The sequence below is a fragment of the Callospermophilus lateralis genome, chromosome 7 (assembly GCF_048772815.1).
Source record: "Callospermophilus lateralis isolate mCalLat2 chromosome 7, mCalLat2.hap1, whole genome shotgun sequence".
Lineage (NCBI taxonomy): Eukaryota > Metazoa > Chordata > Mammalia > Rodentia > Sciuridae > Callospermophilus > Callospermophilus lateralis.
In genome coordinates, this window is record NC_135311.1 from 1,960,955 (window position 1) to 1,980,416 (window position 19,462).

The following is a 19,462-nucleotide window of genomic DNA, read 5'->3' on the forward strand; positions in this document are numbered from 1 at the left end:
GGAGAAGCAATGCAAAACTGTTTATTATGAAAAAGACAGGAAACAAAATACAAAATAACAGTTTAATGAGCCGCTGTTTTATTGTTTTTTGACTCTGTACAGAGGCAGCAATCCTTAGGTGGGGGCTCCAGTTTTCCAAACTGACATTCAACTCTCCCCCTCCCCGCAGCACACATACCCTTCTGGTCTCAGCTTTAATAAAATTTCCCTGTCTTGGCTGCAACTATGGAAATAGTGAAGATATTGTGAGACAGGGAGTCAGTCTGGAACAAAAAAGTATACATCTGCTAGGAAAGGGGCCCAGAAGCCTAATTCTAGAAGTTCTAAAAGCTACTGAGCATCACCACCCCACCTCACACCCCTGTACCCAATTCACGGACCTCAACCTCTCCGGGAAATAAAATACTTCCCAAACTCTGTTGTAAATAAGAAAACAAAGCATAGGAAGTGGTGTGAACCACAATTTTAAAATCCCATTATCTACTTCTCACTACTCCTTTAATTCAAGAGTAACAATCTGTTCTTTAATACTTTTGAGGTATGGGAGCAGCAAAGGAGGAAAAAAAAAAAAAAAACATCAGGGGGAATGGGTGGGGCGATTGGAGAGAAATAAATTGGATGATTTGGATCAGCACCTAACCAGGAATGCAAAGGGGGGCAGTAGCTGATTATTAACAGGACCACTTTTCACTACCCCCAACACAAACCCAGTAGAAGTTCACTGGATGAAAAGGAGGGTGGAGAAGCAAGGGGCTGTATCAGATTTTTCCATTTTCAGAATCCTGCTCTGGTTCAGGTTTGTGCCAGGAGTGAAAGCTGATTGGGAGGGGCAGTTGGAGGAGGGAGGTGGAGCTGAGTGACTCACAAGATGAGTCACAGATCCAGTTATAAACATAAAAAGAGGCCAAGGTCCTTCCCACCCCCACTCCTTTAGCCAGTTTCCGTTGCTCCTTTTTACTGTCCCTTACCCATGTGGCCAAAAAAGGAAGGTGGCACAGAGAAAGTCTACATGGGGGCATCATAATAAATATTTTGTTAATCAACTTAAGTACAGGGGGCAAAACGCCCTGTGATTTACAGACTGATCAGCTGCAAGGAGACAGAGTGCCTGTATGACTCACTGAATCTGCAGTTGAAGAGCCTGGAGGGAAAGCAGGAAATTAGAAAAATCTGGGGTGCAGGTGGTTACAGGCAGGGAAGGGGCTTCTAATTCTGGCTCTCACTAGTGGCTGTATGTCGGGGGCACTGCCTCCTTGGAGAAAGAAGAGGACAAAAGAATCCAGAGGTATCTGAGTAATTCAGGGATAATCATCTCTGAAATGCTCCTGTATTAAGAGGAAAAAAAGTGCCTGGAACTTTGGATATGTGGCTAAAAGGAGTCAGAACAGCAAAAGCTAGGTTCTCAGAAGTCAGCTCCAATTCTTTCTGGCTCCAAATATACAAAATGCTCCAAAATACACATTGCTAATTTTTGTGTGTTGGTCTGAGCTTCAGTTTTGCTTTGAGAAGATGAGAGCCAACAGGAGGGAAGATACTTCCATTCAAAGTCCCTGCACAGTGCTGAGTTTAACGCCACACTCTACTCCTTAAAAAGACTGAATCTTAAAAATCATCGTCATCATTATCATCTATATATTTTGTTAACTTGTAACTCTCAATAAAAATTAAGGGAGGAATCCAGAGGCCTACCCTGTAACGTATCTGTTCCACTGTGGATAGGACAGAAAAATGTGGAGGGGACAGCACTGCCCTAAATCAAAAGGGGAAAAATAAGAAACCTGAAAATCTCCCCTCTACATTAAAAACTTCAGTAGGTACCCTAGATGCCCTGGATTAAAGGAACTAAGTGCACTTAAATTGAAGCCTGAGATGATTTCATACTTTATCTAGGGATTCAGGGTCCACCTTCTCCCTTCATTCACATAGTCCTCCTTAACCAAGGAACTTTTGCTCATTTTGAGTACACACCATGAAACCCCTCCCTCCCTTCTTCTCAACAGAGATTGCCCTTCCTCTTTCCTATAACACACCAATACTTGTCAGTCTTAATTTCCCAGATATTATTCCTAACTCCCAACCCCTCTGCCCTGTAATAAAGCAAACATCACTATCCCCCATTTAAAAAAAAAAAAAAATCCATTGTTTCAGGATCCCAAATCCTTAGAATGAAGAGGTTTTTTTTAATCTCTTAATAGTACCTTCCCGAGCTTAAAAAAAAATCTTAATAAAATCCTTACATAAGGCCTAAAGCCCTTTTTCCCCATAATTACTTACTTCCTCTCCCCATCAAATTTCCATCTTTTTTTTTTTTCATTTGAAAAGAGAGTAAAAAGAACTGAGATCGGCTTATTTATAAATAAAAACAAACATGATACAAAGTTTCTGGTTTTGTTCATTTGTCCTCCGTTTTTAAAACAAAAGCATTAACTAAAATCTAACAACAGATCAAATCCAAACACAGCAGTCCAATGGAGGATCAACTTCCCTGGTTTTATTCTCTGGGGAAACCCCTGGTCTGTTTCTACTTCTATTGGTCCAGGCCATCATCCTATGATATGGAAGCCTAAGGGAGTGTGGGGAGAGCCCAGTGTTGGTTTAAGCCACTAAGTGTCTTGTACACGGTAGGGATGGAGGCTCACATGGTGGAAGATTCATCAATGTTATTCAACCCTAGAAACAGGGACAAGACTAGGGTGAGGTGAACAAGGCACTCATTGTGGGCACAAAATGGAAGAAGTGATTAAAAACCCAGGTAAATATTTTTTAAAAATTAAAACTAAAGTTAAAAAAACTCATGATGAACAACATTTCAAACATTTAACTAAAGACAGGATCCGTCCTCATACTTGATTAATCCAACCTCATTTCTCTCACCCAAATTCTGGTCCTTGGTCAGATCCTGTCTTCAAGATTTTGATTTCTGTTCAACATGGATTTTTGGCATTCATTTTTAAAAAAATACTGAACTTTTAAAGTATTGGATTACTGAGTACTCATTTAAATTGTGTGCCTGAGGGGAGTGCACATCTCATGCTAGGTTCTTACATACATATCCCTTTCTTTGGAGTCTCGTTGCTTCCTTAAAACCAATCTATTGTCAAATAAATGCCTGAGAATTAATAGCCACAGTTAATGATTAAATCAGCAGACTAGTCAATTTTGGAAAATAAGTGACTTTCACCTTTGTTGAGGAGAAAGGAACCTTTCTAAATTGAGCAGTTCTAATGAGTGAGTCTTGGCTGGCTTTGTTGGTGACGGAAAAAATGGGATGAAAACTTTCGGGACTGGGCAGAAGTAACAATATGCAAATCAGAGTACCCCCAACACACACATTCCCAGCTTGTGCGCCTCGGATCAAATGTGGGGATTCTATTCCACTACACACTGATGAACACATACCTCAACAAAGAAGTTCAAGCACAGAAAAATAGCCCCAATTAAAACTCTGGACACTTAAGTACACTTGTTACCCTTCTCCATATGCACCCAGGAGTGTATACAATTGCATAGTTGATTTTCCCCCCAGGAAAAAATATAAAGAAACGGAAAACTGGCCCATGAAGGACTTCTGGCTTAAAGCTCTTAGAAATGGTTCTGGCCAGATCATAAGCTGCCCAGACTTGTGCTTTGTGCAAAATGCAAAGGACCTCCCCCCAACTGTGTCTACATCCCTATCTGCTGGATAATAGGGTTGGGTCAATGAAAGGGAGAAATCCAAAGACAGATCAGCTCATTGGGAGTTATCTGTGATCTGTGGTTATAGTTCACTAAAATATATTTCTCTAACTACCTTTTTATAAATTGCCCTAACCCCCACCCCATGTTTCAACTTCAGTCCTAATATCAAAAATATCTCTTCTTACAAAGTTTTTTTATTTATTTATTTTAATAAACTAACCACAGATTAAGGTCAGCTCTGGCTTAACAAAAGAAGCCGGGATGTTAAGTTCATTCTCCAAAAGTAGAGAGGAAGGAGAAAGAATCACTTAAATAGGAAAAAAAATAATAATAATTTTTAAAGTGTTTTGTTTGTCGGGGTCCTTTTATTTCTTTTCTTTAAAAAAAATTAGTCAATAAAATAAGTTGCTTTCTACAGAAAAACAGCAGCAGAGGATATTAGTGCTTTATGTAGGTTTTTGGTTTTGTTTGAAACAGTCTGGCCAAATGTCTGTCCTTATCCCACCCCTCCCAAGATGCACTTGACCCTCACATATGGTTATTGCTAAGTAGTTAGATCACTCTGCACCCATTCACCTGGAGAAAATTCAACACAGAGCTGCTCTTCTCATCACTCTTTTCCAGAGGAATTTTTTTTTTTAATAAAATTAAAGTCTTTAAAAAAAAAATCATAACCTTCTTAACTTAGCTGAGCTCAGCCTCAAAAAGGATGAGGAAAAGAGAGGAGGCAATCTCCTTTCAAACTAGACAGATGACTATTCAGAAGGAAATCAAACTTCAGAGGAAAAAGAATCCCCTTTTAAATTCCTCCCCTTCCCATCTCCATAAACTGGAATTTAAACTACCTTCCCCAACAAGCATTCAAGAGCACACTTTACTGTCTTGTCTTTCCAGATCTTTCTGGAGGTAGAATTTATCCAACTCTAATTACTACCCTATTCAAATCAATAGTAAATTTTGTCCAATATCTATTTCCCTCCACACTCCCAACTCCACCACCATGTGCTTTATTCCAACCTAAAAGAACTTTGGTCTCTTTTTTTCTTTAATTAACTGAGAATCTACTTTACCAGTTTCTCCCCCAGACATCTGTCCACTTCCCACTCCCACACACCAAACCCTCTCATACTACTTTCCATTAGATCCTGGGATGGGACTGAAAGGGTTTTGAGACAGAATTACCATCCCTACCCCTTTGTACCTCCTCAGTCCCATCAAGTCAAGCTCTACAAAGGAATAGTACAGCCCTTGAGGCACCATCCAACCCTGACCTGATCTTGCCCACTTGGCAGCACTCAAGCGCACACACGTAAGTTTCCAGCCAGGCTCCCATAAACATTTCTGCATTTGCCCCATCAACCTGGGGGGCTGGGTCTTGAAGAGCCAGTGTGTTGCGCTTAACTTTCTTCATTCGGCCCCCTTGCCCTCCTCACAGGTTCCGTCCACTCAGAACCTGTGCACCAGCAGCTCCCCACCCGGCTCACGTTCCCGCCTCCTCAGTTCTTCCCTGTAACAGCAAGAGCAGAAGTTGTTTGTCTCAGGGTGTCCATAAAAGCTGCAGTTCGGTTGTTTGCATTTGGTCTGGGTTGGGGGAAGCCCCCGGGGGCCTCCAGCCCATCCATCTGGCTCAGGGGGTTCTCTATAGCCGTTGCTATAGGAATCAGCCACGCGAAAGTGGGGTGGTAACAATGCACCCCTGTGAACTCCATCCTTGGAGTGACTGCCTGGCTCCAGAGAAGGGATGCTGTCCTGGTGGGAGTAGGGTCGCCCGGGAGGGCACTGTCTGGGAAAGGTCGCATATGGTGGCAGGCCCCCCCCACAAGGACCCCCTGCCAACTGCCTTCGGGGTTCCTGGCAGTGCACTCCACCCCCAGAAGGCCGAGGGATAGTAAAGCCCCCAGGATAGCCAGTAGAGTATGCCAGTGCCTTGGACTCTGCTCGGGGGGCAGTCAGCTGTTCATCCCCGCCATCTGGCTCTGGCTTTTTGGCCGGGGGAGGCCCACTCCCTACCCCTCCATTCATGATCTTCCTCTCTGCCTCCTTCTGTTTCTGCTCTGCCAGGAATCTCTCCTCAGCATCAGATAGGTAGCGCTGGATCATCTCCTCCTGATATTGGTGACGGTGACCCATCTTCAGGGTTCCAACAAAAATAAATTTCCCCTCCCCTTGCATGGCAATCCTCATAATGCTCAGGCTTTGCATCACCTCCTGGCTATACTTGCTCCCTCCATTACCAACAGACTCAGATGTGGGCTTCTCAGATACAGGTCCATCCCCCACTACCTCCTCTTTGACACCTTTCCAGCTCTTCAGTGAGTTTTTCTTCTTCTTCTCCAGTGTCTCAGTGCCACTGCTTACCCCCGACCCGGTTCCCACCTCTCCAGGCTTAGAGCCCTTGCTGTGCATCAGGCCTCCCATGTTCTTCTTGAGCTTGCTGCCCAAGGTTTTGCCAAAGCTGCCCAGTTTGTTAGCCACAGAATCTGCTCTTTTCTTGTCTTTCTCCCGATCTCGCTTTGACTTCTCCTTCCGCCGGCTGCCTTCATTGCTGGTAGAACTACTGCCAACTGACTCCTTGTCTGATTCCCCAGATTCAGGAGTGGATCGGGGCTCATCTCCAGCTGAGGCTGTGGGAGACTCAGGTTGGGCCAGAGGAGCCTAGAAGAGACAAAAACAGTGCTGACAGTTATCCCAATGGTTTGGGCTGGACCTTGGTCCATCCATCAGCTCTCAGGGCTCCCTGCAGCCGCTGTTATAGGAATTAGCCATATGGAAAGGGTACTAAGTACCCTATGAACTCCATCCTTAGATTGCCTAGCTCCAGAGAATGGCTGTTGTCATGACAGGGAAAGGTCACCCAGGATTCAGAATCTGTCCTTCTCAGGCTCTAGTCAGCTTTCTCATGGGTTAAAGATGTATGTAATATCCAACTTTGATCTCAGCCACTGCCATTTGACTCCTTTCTATTCTAGATACCAAAAGAAGCCTCACTGCTCACCATGTATTGTATGGTGAACAACAGTGCAACCATACAATACTCAGCTTCTGGGTATGGAGGGAGAATATTTCAGATACCAGAATGTCCTTTATTATAAACATCTCTATATCAAGTACTGTTCAAAATTAATCTAAAAGAAGTCTTGGCTAGTCACAACCAACAAAGCCCAACCATCCTTTTAAACTTCAGCACTCTGATGTTCATCAATTTTCTCTTGCTCCTGCTGTTCTAACTTAGAACCCCCCCGGGGTCCCAAAACTCCTGAAAAAATTCTGTCTCCTCCTGGTGCCTAAAACAAGTCTAACTACAGCATGATTGGGACAAAGTAATGACAACCTCAAGTTCACCAGAAAATGTTTTTGTTTGTTTTGTTGTACTACAGATTGAACCCAGGGGCTTATATGTGCTAGGCAAGTGGCTCTACCATTGAGCTACACCCCAGTTCCTAGAAAATGTTTCCTTTTTTAAAAAATTTATTTTTTAGTTGTAGTTGGACACAATACCTTTATTTTATTTATTTATTTTTATGTGGTGCTGAGGATCGAACCCAGGGCCTCACACCTGCTAGGTGAGCACTCTACAGCTGAGCTACAACCCCAGCCCTAGAAAATGTTTCTTAAAGACCGCAATTTAGTATAAGAAAGCAGAGCCTGATTGGAGAAATATAGTCCAAAGAGGAAACTAACAGGTAGCAAGGTAGGAAAAGGTATCCTTTGGAAATTATCTGACATCTTCCCATTACTCCTAATCTTGATGCATAAGCTACCACTCAGAACAGATTTAGAAGGTAAGCATTAACCAGATCTCCTTATTCTGTCACTGAAAGTGAGGCAAATGTGGGTAAGGATGGAAGAAGCTTTCACCTGTGCATCAGAAGACAATGGGATCCACTTCACATTCATGTAGCTATGCAGCAAATGCAATTTAACCTCTAGGGACAGAATTACACTGTGAAAAGGAGAAAAAAAAAGGATTTAAAAACTTAATGTGATCTAGTAAAGAAAAAGGGTATGATATAGTTGAGAAGAAAGGTGGATGGAGGGGCCTCTACACATGGCTTAGGACTCAAACAGAAATGGATTTTAATCAAAGCTCCACCAATTACTAAACTTTTGTCCTTGAACAAGTCACTTCAACCTCCCTGAAACTCAGCTTGAGTTAATAATGGGTGTCGATAATCATATCTATCCTGTGGCATTGTGTTAAAATAGTATTTAGAAAGGGCACAGCCATGTCTGGAAAATAGGAAATACTAAACAATAGTCATTATTATAATAATATTAGGTGAGGACTTATTTTTAAAAAGCCATAAATGCTGGACTTTAAAATCAAACTCCTTCAGCCAGTTCCCAAAGTTTCAGAGGCCCAAAGAAGGAAGCACCAGGTAAGATGTAAGGGAAAAACTTTTATGTTCATATGCTGGGAGGCAGAAAGAAGTTTAACAGGCCACGGAGAGTGAGAGGGAATGTATTTTTATTGCTGACTAAACTCCAGAAAGACAAAACCCACAGCAAACTAACTTGGTCAGCTATTTAAAATTCTTCTCAATTAAGCTGAGATAAAGTGTGATTTGATATTCTGACCACTGCTTTGGTGATTCTGGGATGTATGAATGGAAGAACATTCTTCCTACTATTAAGAAAAATCCTGAGGCCCCAGGATTCCCATCTTTCACAGGAAAACAAACCACCCACAATATGCAAAAGTCTTGGTGCCTAACCCCTCTTCCCTCTCTTCGTCTTCCCAAAGAAACTTCAGTTAAGATGCAACTGTCTGGCCTCTGAGCTAAGAAAAATCCCCAGGACATAGCCCCTGCTTATGGAAGAGAGTCCAGCTACAAAATAGGATGGAAAGGCTAGGCCTGCCTCACCTGGCCAATCGAACATTGTCATTGTCATCTTTGCCCCACTCCCAGCCCTTTCCTGGGTCCACAGCAAAGTGCAAGGGCAACAGCTTATGCTCTGAATCTGTAAGTGGGATCACAGCTGGGGAGGAAAAAAGATGCCGTCAAGGAATCTCCTTGAGGAGAGAGGAAGGCAACTGAACACAAACTGACTTCACTAAAATCATATACAAGTCTCTAGTCATAGTCACTTCTCAATTCTTACATGTGAATGATCCCAGGCATTAAAAAACAATAGGCTAGTTTTCCCCTACCTCCCAACACACAATTTAGGCCACTAATCTCTAGGACTCCCCACCAGTCAGTCAACTAACTCTCATGATATTCTTGAGTTGTTTATTCAGGGAATTCGGAGTCATTAAGTTAAAGACAAATGCAGCAAAGCACCTTTTAGAAGGTGCTATGACCTTAATCCATGAGCCCTTTTCTCCAGAGCAGGGAATATAATTTATGTTCCCCCCTCAAACCTTTTGATTTTTTAATTCAAAAATTCTGGTGTACTATATAACTTAGGAAAAGAGTACCAACATGCATTGTGTGGGCTTGCATGTTGCCCTTAATTCTTTCCTCCTATGTTAGCTCTCATTTCCACTCAGAAGTGAAAATAATGCAGACCAAAGGACACTAGAGACATAGACATGCATTTAGCACCTTGTTCCTTGGCATTCTCCTTCTGCTCCATGGACACAAGTGCAGAAAAGTGGGCCTGATCATAGGCGAGCACCAAAGGAGATCGGTGACACTGGCTGGCTGGGACCTCCAAGGGCAGATAGATTCCCCCAAAGGGAATAGGGGCAAATGCTGTAGGAAACCATAGAGATTATTACTAAGGCTGTGTTCTTGCCTAGTGGAAAATCCCTCCACCTGCCTCTGCCAACTGAGTCCCCACTTTCATTCCAACTTATTTAATAATTGTTTCCAAAGAAGTCTCAGCAATTAACTCCAACTGCTTTACTCTGAATCTCTTCAAATTTTGCATTTGTTCTAATATGTATCTTTTCTTCCCCCAATATATTTTTCTTTTCTTTCTTCTTCTTCTTCTTTTTTTTTTTTTCCGGTGGACACAACATCTTTGTTTGTATGTGGTGCTGAGGATCGAACCCGTGCCACACGCATGTCAGGCGAGCGTGCTACCGCTTGAGCCACATCCCCAGCCCCTTTTTTAATATTTATTTCTTAGTTTTCCTTTTTTTTTTTTTTTCAGTACCAGGATTGAACCCAGGGGTGCTTAGCAACTGAGTCACATCCCTAGCCCTTTCTATTTTGAGACAGGGCCTTGCTAAGTTGCTAAGGCTGGCTTTGAACTTGTGATCCTCCTGCCTCAGCCTCCCAAGCCACTGGGTGTGCACTGCACGGCTTATATATCCACTTTTCTGCTCTCTTCCTGGTGTTTATTCCAAGGCTCTGCCAATAGTGGGTGCTCAGGGTGGAATGAGGCCTGGCTGGCTGACTCACCTTCTCCTCCAGAGTCCCTCAGCATGGTGTCTGCCACGACGACGATGGGCCTCCTAAGCACATGAGCAAGGACAAAGACATGGAACTCTTCTAGGCTCTCATAGACAGGCTCCTCTGAACTTTCCACCCTGGAGTTGGAGAAGAGAATAGGTGGAAGGGGCACAGTGAAAGGAAGCAGGAAAAACAAAATGAGAGCCCTGAAGACCAATTCTGAAGACAGCGAAAAGCATGTCCTTTCCTTGTTTTCCAATCTTAAGGCTACCACTGATCTAGCTGATTATTTTATTACTAGCTGTTTCTACTTCCATTTCACAAATAGGGAAATCCAAGAAAGAATATTTGAAGGCTCTGTGGCTAAGGTGGCATTTGGAAGTTAAAGGTAATCCCTGTCTCTTAATATTCATCTTGCTCAACAAGTCCCTCATTTCTCTTATCCAGTGGCCCAATACACAACAGCATAACCTCATCCTGCTTATCTTACCTACCACAAACACCCACAATTTGTACTAATCATGCCTTACAAAAGAAAATTCCAAAATTCCTCTTTCTGTGTTCCCTTAAAAAATAGCCTCACATTCTACTCAGTAGCTTAATCAGAAATTTGTGAAATATTCCCATTTTTCATCTCAGCTTCAATTAATCATGTGGTTAGATCAATTCCATCTCCTGTGTGTCTCCTGTACCTGTCTCTTCTGACCTATCTTTAGTCTATCACTCGCACACCCACAGCCCTCTTGCCTGGATTATTACTATTATTGCCTTTAGTCTCACTCCCCCCTCCACCCCATCATCCACTGTGGTATAAGTGTGTTCAAATACAGAAAACATACCATGCTTTTACAAGTGTGCCCTTGTCATGGGTCCTCTCTTTCCTTTAAACAACCTCTTAGCACAGTGCTCTCTAGACAGAAAACTCCAGAAAAATTCTTTCCTCCTCCCCATTTTGCCACACTTACCCACCACCATTGGCTCCACTGGTACCTAGATGCATTCGGGGTTCACTTGAGGCAAGTTTGATCAGTTCATTCCATTCCTTCTGCCATTCATCCTCTGTATATACCAGCCCTGACTATGAAAGATAAGCAGGGGATGCCAAGCAATGAGAAGCAAGATTCTAAGAGGAAATACCCATTTTAATTAATTAGTCTCAGTACTTGATTTACAATTGTACAACAAAATCAAATTTCTTCCCTTTTAAAGTCAAAATCCATAGAAAGAACAGTCTATTATCTTTCTCACATTTTAAAAATCTTCTATTCTTTTCTGACCCATTACAATCTGGTTTTTGTTTCTGCCTTTCATCCTACTCTCCCAATCCTTGACATACCACTTTACCTAACTCCAGTAACAGATAAGTCTTTCAAATTGCCAAATTCAGGGGCTGGGGTTGTGGCTCAGCAGTAGAGCACTTGCCTAGCCCTGGGTTTGATCTTCAGCACCATAAAAAAAGTAAATAAATAAAATAAACGTATTTTTTAAAAAAATTGCCAAATTCAGTGGACTCTCTAAAAGCCCCAAGATGACTTTCAAATCCTTATATCTAAGCCCATATTACTTCTTAATTTCTATTATTCACATATCCAACTACCAATTAGATACTTCTACCTGTCCAGGGCTACCTCAAATTCTTGACATAAAAACTTCTGTCTCTGCCCCAAATCATTCTTCTTTCTATATTCTTACCTTAGTGAACACCATCAATTATCATCCTAATATCCAAAAGAGAAACTAGGGAATTATCTAAGATTCCTTTCCTTCCTTTACCCACCTCATATCTGTATCCCTTCAGTCAATAATTATGAAGCATTAACTACTTCAGTGCACCCCTAACTTGTTTGTAGTCATGTACTCATGTACTCTTCTAACCAGCTTTCTACAATGCTACTGGAAAACTTTTTCTAAAGTTAAAATCTGATGATGTTTGTGTCCTGATGAGAATTTTTTTTAGTAATCTTCATTGTCTGACAGACATAGTTGAAACTCCTTCCCACTGCACGTAACACCCACTTCCTGGCCCCTACCCACTTATCTAGTTGAATAGCTCCCTGATTCAAAAGTAGTACCTGAAGTGCATCACGTTGTTTTGTACCTCTGAGCTTTTGTCTTAGTTGTTCCTTTTCTGCCTGTTGTAGCCCACTCGTCTATCTGGTAATTTCTAAACTTTCAGGATAAAACTCAAGTACCTCTCCTCTGTGAAGTCCTTCCTAAATATCCCTAGTAATTTAAACACTCCTTTTTTGTGCCTTTCCTTCATACCTGTTTCATTTTGTTGCAATTATGTGTTTGAAATCCATTTCCTACTACTGCTCTTAAAAGCCAGGACCATGTTTTATGCAATTTGTGATCAGTAATCAGTAAATACAAGTTAAGTACAATGTAATTTTTATTAAAGGAGTGTGTGTAGTGGTATGATTTAAAAATATCATACTGGCTTTAGCATGTATATGATAATTTGAGAGACAAGTTTACTTTTTAGACTTTATTTGGCTTATATCAGTATTAAAATGAATTTATACTGCTTAATTAAATACCAACAGTAGAAGGATCACATTAGAAACATGAAGAATTTAAGAGCTATTTTAAGCATTTTTAGTAAAAAAGACAAAGCTATTTTCAATTTATAAATGCTATTACAAATTTCATTTCAATTAAAGATAAAAAGAACAATGCACAAATTTTATGTGGAAGATTCTAGTCACTCATATATAATATCTATCTATCTCTATCTCTCTCTCTCTCTCTCTCTCTCTCTCTCTCTCTCTCTCTCTCTCTCTCTCCAGGAAGATCTGACTTCCTCTTGCCTATTTCTGATTCCTATTTTTAATACACATAACCACTAGGTGGCATATACTTCTAACCTAATCATTAAGAAAATATTAGGCTTTACCATCAATTCGAACAAAAACCAAGAAGGCTTGAGAAATCAAAACTAATTAAGTTTGGTGTTTAGTACTAAAGTAAGGCAAAAGAAGCTCCTCAATCCTCTTTCCATTCCCCCTGCCAAGGCTGGGTACAATGCCACACACTTCTAAGCTAAGACAATTACATAGGCCACATTTCTAGTATGGAACTTGCATTGTGCTGAGCAAAAGAAGTAAAACGATTGCTCCTTCATTAGCTACTATGCATGTTTTCTTTTGGAAGGAAAGGAGGTAAACTTAGGATAGAACTCAGGTACTTGAGGGTCTCCTGTCTAAATAGCATCAAAATCTAACCCTATCTTAAAATAAAATAATAATGATAAGAGATTTAAAAGCTGGAATTGGGCACACCTATTTTGACTATTTCCATAATTTGCACTTCATAATTGGTATGCTCTTGTTTGTCCTCTTCTTGTCCCTGGAGCAGTCAAATATCTAAGGTTCAGGTATTATGTACACTCAATGGTGAAGAAGCAAAGCTAACTATTGATTTGCTAGGCTGACTCTAGCTCAGACAAAAGACACTTTACACAGTGCCAAGCCCAAGTTTTGTGGTAATAAGGATTGTCACTTGCCAGGCACGGTGGTGCACGCCTGTAATCCCAGAGGCTCAAGAGGCTGAGACAGGAGGATTGTCTGTTCAAAGCCAGCCTCAGCAAAAGTGAGGTGTTAAGCAACTCAGTGAGATTGTCTCTAAAATACAAACTAGGGCTGGGGATACGGATCAGTGGTTGAGTGCCCCTTAGTTCAATTCCTAGTAACCCACCCCCCCAAAAAAGAATGTCACTCATATTGCTTTGCCCATGGATTTATTTCTAATATTTATTGGCTGATTACGAACAGGATTCTAATCTTAATATCATCCTAATTTTGACAACTAAAATCTTTGTTTTGTTTCTTGGTGATGCTGGGGATTACAGGGCCTTATGCATGCTACACAAGCACTCTACCAACTGAGCTATATTCCTAGCTCTCTGGATATAATTTTTGAGAAAGAAACAATACATCTTTCTTATATATTTTAAAACTTAGGACATAAATTTTTTTTTCTTTATACCAGGGACTGAATCCAGGGGTACTTAATCACTGAACCACATCCCTGGCCATTTTTCATTTACAGACAGGGCTTCTCTAAGTTGCTGAGGCTGGCTTTGAACTTGCGATCCTCCTGCCTCAGCCTCCCAAGCCACTGGAATTATAGGTGTGCACCACCGTGCTCAGATAGGACATAAAAAAATTCTAAATAAAATAAACTCTTAGTTCTATATCATTACCAGTTATAATAATACAGTCCAAGGAGGAAAAAAAGAAACTAGATAGAAGGACAGAGAAAGCTTCTGAAGAGATATTCTCATATTCAATGCCAGAAACACCCAAAACATGCCCCCCAAAACAAACAAAAAACCCAGATGTACATGAAGAGCAGGGGATATAAACATAAAAGACAGAACCAAGAAAAAAGGGACTATGGAGGTCTATTATTTTATGTAAATTATAATATCATTATTAAACTGAAGGGATCAGTCAACTTTTTCTGCAAAGAGAGAGATAATATATATTTTAGGCTCTGCTATTCTATTATTGGAATAGGAAAGCAATTACCTTTATAAACACACATGAAATAGACAGGGCTGTTTCATTTTGCCCAACCTCTGTTATGAGAATGGAAAGTACAGATAATCTATTGCTACTTTTTTTTTTCAATTTTTAATCCATCTAAAACTGAGTATATGCATCCAAAAACTTAAGCACTAACATTCTATAAGAATTGAAAACATAAGTCCTTAAAAATTAATCTAGTCTTATTTTAAGCCAAAAACCAAAATAAAAAATCCTTAGAATTTTCATACCTCATTTTGCAAAACACTACCACGGAAGGTATTATCTTTCATATGAAAAGCACAATGTTAGACACCTCTTTTTAAGTCTCGACTTCCCTACACCAGTTCTTATGATTGTACCAGAGAGCATTTACCCTATGGTATAGGTCACTTGCATTTTCCATAACTTTCAGGATTACAAGAGAAATAATAATGATCTGATTGATTTTATTCGTCTCTGGGTAACTTTGCTAAGTTGGTAATGTGAGGACACAAGGTGCCCCCCCAGGCCTCCTACCTCCTTGTTCTGCTGGGTTTGCTGCCACCTCCAGCGCCTTTTCAGTGCTTCCTTCTCGACTCCCTTCTCCATCAGTGCATACAGAGCTTTCCTCAGCATCAAGTCCCGATCATGGAAACCCCACATCCCTATGGCAAGAAAGCATGACGTAAAGGAGCCTTACCTGACTCAACTCCACTTACTAATTGTGGTTTGTGGTTTTGTTTTTGTTTTTTACAGTTCTCGGGATTAAATACAGGGCCTTGAACAAGCTAGGCAAGTGCTGTACTGTAAGCTTCACTCTGAACCCCTTGTACATGAAATTATTAATTATGATACACAGACGTTGGCATGAAGAAAATCAGGCTAAAGACCACGTTCAAAGAAACTCTAGATGTAATTTAGGGAAGAAGTACTAATCAAGAAAGGATGCTCCTACTCTGGAGGTTTAGAGACTTTGAGAACCTGAGAGTGAGGGATATAACTAACACCTCCCACAAACTCCTGAAAGGAAGCCCTCATTCCTGAGGCAATTCTAACAAACTTAAATACAGAATAGTGGCAGACAAGACTGATCTAGCACACAGCAATCAGTATCCAGGCTTGAGGAATGGCTAGAAAATGGAGAACTTTTTTAAAACTAAGAGCAAATAATGTATTGAGTTATGGATAGGTTTAGTAAGTTAAACTAAGTAAGTGTCAAAAAGGACTGCTGAAGGGTTGGGGATCTAGATCAGTTGGTAGAGTGCTTGCCTTGAATGCACAGGCCCTGGGTTCAATCTGCAGCATCACACACACACACACACACACACACACACACAAAAGGACTACTGAAAACATCTTTTTTATACACCAGAGGAATATCAAGTAGAATTTTACACACACACGCACACACAGAGTTGTATATTACTTGCTTAGTGTTGCTCATTATACCTAGAAGTCAGCTCACAGACTGGGGCTTAAGCTAAACCCTGTGTTCACCTCAACAAGACTGAAAAACCAGGACAGGGCTCTCCCCCATCTCCTGCGCACGCGCACACACACACACACACACACACATACACACACACACCAAAAAAAAAAACTGCTGTGAACTAACTTCTGCCAAGGATCAATTTGGTTGTGTCAAGTCCTACACATAAGATTTGATTCAATTTCTTCCTTTCTACCAGGGTATAGAAAGCTGTTTTCAAGACTCACCAAGAGAGGCTGCATGCAGAAGGCAGTTTCCATCTCCAGTAGTTGCCAAAGGAAGCAGCCTCTGACAGGTGGGGTCCACACTAACCCACCAATTCAAACGCCCTGGAGAAACATGAGAGTGGAAGAAAAGGACAGCAGATTAGCCTCCTCTAGGAATACTACCCAGAATAAAACCATTGTTCTATTACTCTAAATCTTCTTAAGATATATTTAGTCAGTCAGAATCTGGTGAGCATAACTGGTTAGATCAATGGATCTTAAATAGGGACAATTTTGTTCTAAGAAAACTTTAGGCAATGTATGGAGATATGTTTGCTTACCAAAACTGGCAGGGGATTTGCTACTAGCATCTAGTGAGGAAGAGATAAGGGATGCTTCTAAATATAATGCACAAGGCAGCTTGCACAACAAAGAATTATCAGGCCCAAGATGTCAATTGTGCTAAAATTGAAACTGCTGGCTACTTGGACTGGCCCTGATTTCTTCACTCTGGTCAGGAGATCTGTAAATACTGTGGCAACTAAACTCAGTATAAATCCATTATCAATATAACAAATACAACTCTGTATTATCGGCATATATGATAATCAGCATATCAGCACGTATGTGGTATGACTTTAAAGACGAAAGCAATAAGACAAAGTATATGAAACACCCAAGAAAATGAGCCTTGATTCTGTATAGTCATCTAATACTTCCCATTATTTATAGGAGGAAATACTTTGGTTAAAAATAAATATATTTACTTAAAAACTTTATTTAAAAGTTTTCTTGAACTACAGAAAGAAAAACTGGCCTAAATTTCACTAGCCCAGATGACTTGCTAACTTTTAAAAAAACTATAAATGCATGTAATTAATATAGACAGGTACAAAAGGAAAAATAAACACTCCCTTAGTATGCCCCACCTCCCCTCCAGTCTTTCTCCCATGGGAGTTTTGTTTTGGGTTTTTTTGGGGGGTACCAGGTATTGAACTCAGGGGCATTCAACAACTGAGCCACATCCCCAGCCCTATTTTGTATTTTATTTAGGGGACAGGGTCTCACTGAGTTGCTTAGCACCTCACTTTTGCTGAGGCTGGCTTTGAACTCGAGATCCTCCTGCCTCAGCCTCCTGAGCCACAGGCATGCGTCATCACACCCGATGAGAGTTTTTTAACAAGTGAACTTTTCCCAGGATTCCCAGCTGCCTTGCTCTATATTAACTAATTTTAATAGTTTAAGACAAACACAAATGTTAAAGTAAATAGATTTAAGGGGAAAGGTTCATATAGATAGGTCTGACTTCTACTGCATCATCTATATCAATAGTACTCTGTTCTCAAGGGTGCTCCACAGCCAATTATAATTAGTTTGTGCTCTTTCATACATTGATTTTTAGGTACTGATTCCTAGGCCTTTTACATATATATATGGTTTCCTTTCTATCAAATACGAAACTTCCAAAATAAAATGTCTAATCTGTATCCTTTCCTGTAACTTTAGAAAGCACTAGCTCAGTACATGTTTATCTGACTACTGCTTTTTTTATGGAATTTTTACAAATTTATGTATCATCCTTGTGCAAGGACTGTGCTAACCTCTATATATTGATCCAATTTTAGTATATGTGGTATGGAAGTGAGCACCTGACTTCTGCCTTTGACTGCAATCAGATCACACACTGGAAGCTATTGATCAAGGCCAGCCCTTCCAGGTGGTTAGGTACAGAATAGAGGGAAGAACACTGGAGATGAAGCACTCACTGACCTGCCTGTTCCAAGGCAACCAGCATGGACTGCTCAATGAGGTCTCTCTCTATGAAGCTGCGGAAGTCTTCATTGTACACAGTGAGATCTGGAAGCTGGAAGGCACAGATGGGCATTTCCAGGGGGTGCTCACTGCTCCCCCCACCCCCACCATTGGAGGAGATATGGGACCGGGCCAGGGAAACAATGCTGGAGCTGGCGTGGGAGATGCCCCTAGACAGGCGTTTTTCTGCAATGAGAAATGGAGTCACCTTAGAACATACACAACCCACTCAGAGAATTCTCCACTGATGTGATGGTTACCTCTTGACAGGGTTTCCAGTCAGGGAAAAACTGAGTCTAACCAGCTTCTAAACATCATGGCCCTTTTTCTCAAGCCAAGTAAAACTGAAGAAATACAGAAAGCAACATTTTTGCAGGCACCAATTAGCACCAAATATACATTCCTCTTTCTACCCTTGTTTGAAATTTGCCTCACCATCCTCTTCCTATGACTGTATTCTTCCACTTCTATTTTCAATATGAGAGGGTTTGCAACTTGATCCTTTAGTAACTTGATCGTGGTTTGGTAGAAGGAAGAGGGAAATGGGGTCTCATTAGACTAGATTTAGTCTAATAGTCTCTCTGATACTTCTCAGGGTCTTGGAGAATGTGGAAAGAATTTCCATTATAGAAAAGAAAATTAACAGAATCTTATTCACACAGGAACTTTCATCTTATCATCTAAAACACCTATTTATACTATTTACTTCTTCTTTTCTTGATATTCTTATTTATCGGAAATTTATAAGGACAGTCAATTCTTAACATGCTACAGAGGTAAAGAGTAATATAGATAGTGCCCTAAATCATTTCATCTGTTTTGAATATGTAGCACTTGTAATTCCCCCACCAATATTTCACTGTGAGTGCAATCTACTTAGTGTAGTATTATAATTCATTTGCATGGCTTAAGTTATGTAATAATTATCACAGAGGGATAGAGTTCAAGTGTAGGGTAGACATTCTCGATTCAGTATTTCCCAGAGATGAGATGCACAAAATAAATTTCCCTCCAACCCCATTACTAGGGATTGAACCCAGAGGCACTTTACCACTGAGTTATATCCTCAGCCCCTTTTTATTTATTTATTTTTATTATTTTTTTTTTTTAAAGAAAGAGTGTGAGAGAGAGAGAGAGAGGGAGAGAGAATTTTTTTAATATTTATTTTTTAGTTATCGGCAGGCACAACATCTTTGTTTGTATGTGGTGCTGAGAATCGAACCCGGGCCGCACGCATGCCAGGCGAGCGCGCTACCGCTTGACCCACATCCTCAGCCCTCCTTTTTATTTTTTGAGACAGGTTCTCACTAAGCTGCCTACACTGGTTTCAAACTTGCAAGCTTCATGCATCAGCCTTCCAAGTTGCGGGATTATATGCATGTGCCACCTCACCAACTATGAAGTAATAGTGATATTATTTTT

General features: G+C 40.8%; 1 protein-coding gene and 1 non-coding gene across 4 annotated transcripts in view; both read right to left on the bottom strand.

Annotated features, from left to right (window-relative positions):
• Nucleotides 1-55: 55 nt before the first annotated feature.
• Otud7b (OTU deubiquitinase 7B) overlaps nt 56-19,462 on the bottom strand; it is a 55,768-nt gene continuing 36,361 nt past the window's right edge. For 2 of the 3 annotated variants that reach the window (XM_076861724.1, XM_076861725.1), the window contains exons 4-12: nt 17,999-18,226; nt 16,250-16,351; nt 15,071-15,198; nt 10,988-11,100; nt 10,032-10,159; nt 9,228-9,377; nt 8,544-8,658; nt 7,537-7,621; nt 56-6,333 (exon numbers count right to left, since the gene is read on the bottom strand). In XM_076861724.1, the coding sequence (XP_076717839.1) occupies nt 5,125-6,333; nt 7,537-7,621; nt 8,544-8,658; nt 9,228-9,377; nt 10,032-10,159; nt 10,988-11,100; nt 15,071-15,198; nt 16,250-16,351; nt 17,999-18,226 (2,258 nt within the window). In that variant the 3' untranslated portion in view covers nt 56-5,124. The remainder of the gene's footprint in view (nt 6,334-7,536; nt 7,622-8,543; nt 8,659-9,227; nt 9,378-10,031; nt 10,160-10,987; nt 11,101-15,070; nt 15,199-16,249; nt 16,352-17,998; nt 18,227-19,462) is intronic. The other variant, XM_076861727.1, reaches the window with a different exon arrangement.
• On the bottom strand, nt 17,772-17,877 carry LOC143405306 (U6 spliceosomal RNA). Its single transcript, XR_013092024.1, has one exon. It is a non-coding gene; the product is annotated as a U6 spliceosomal RNA (small nuclear RNA).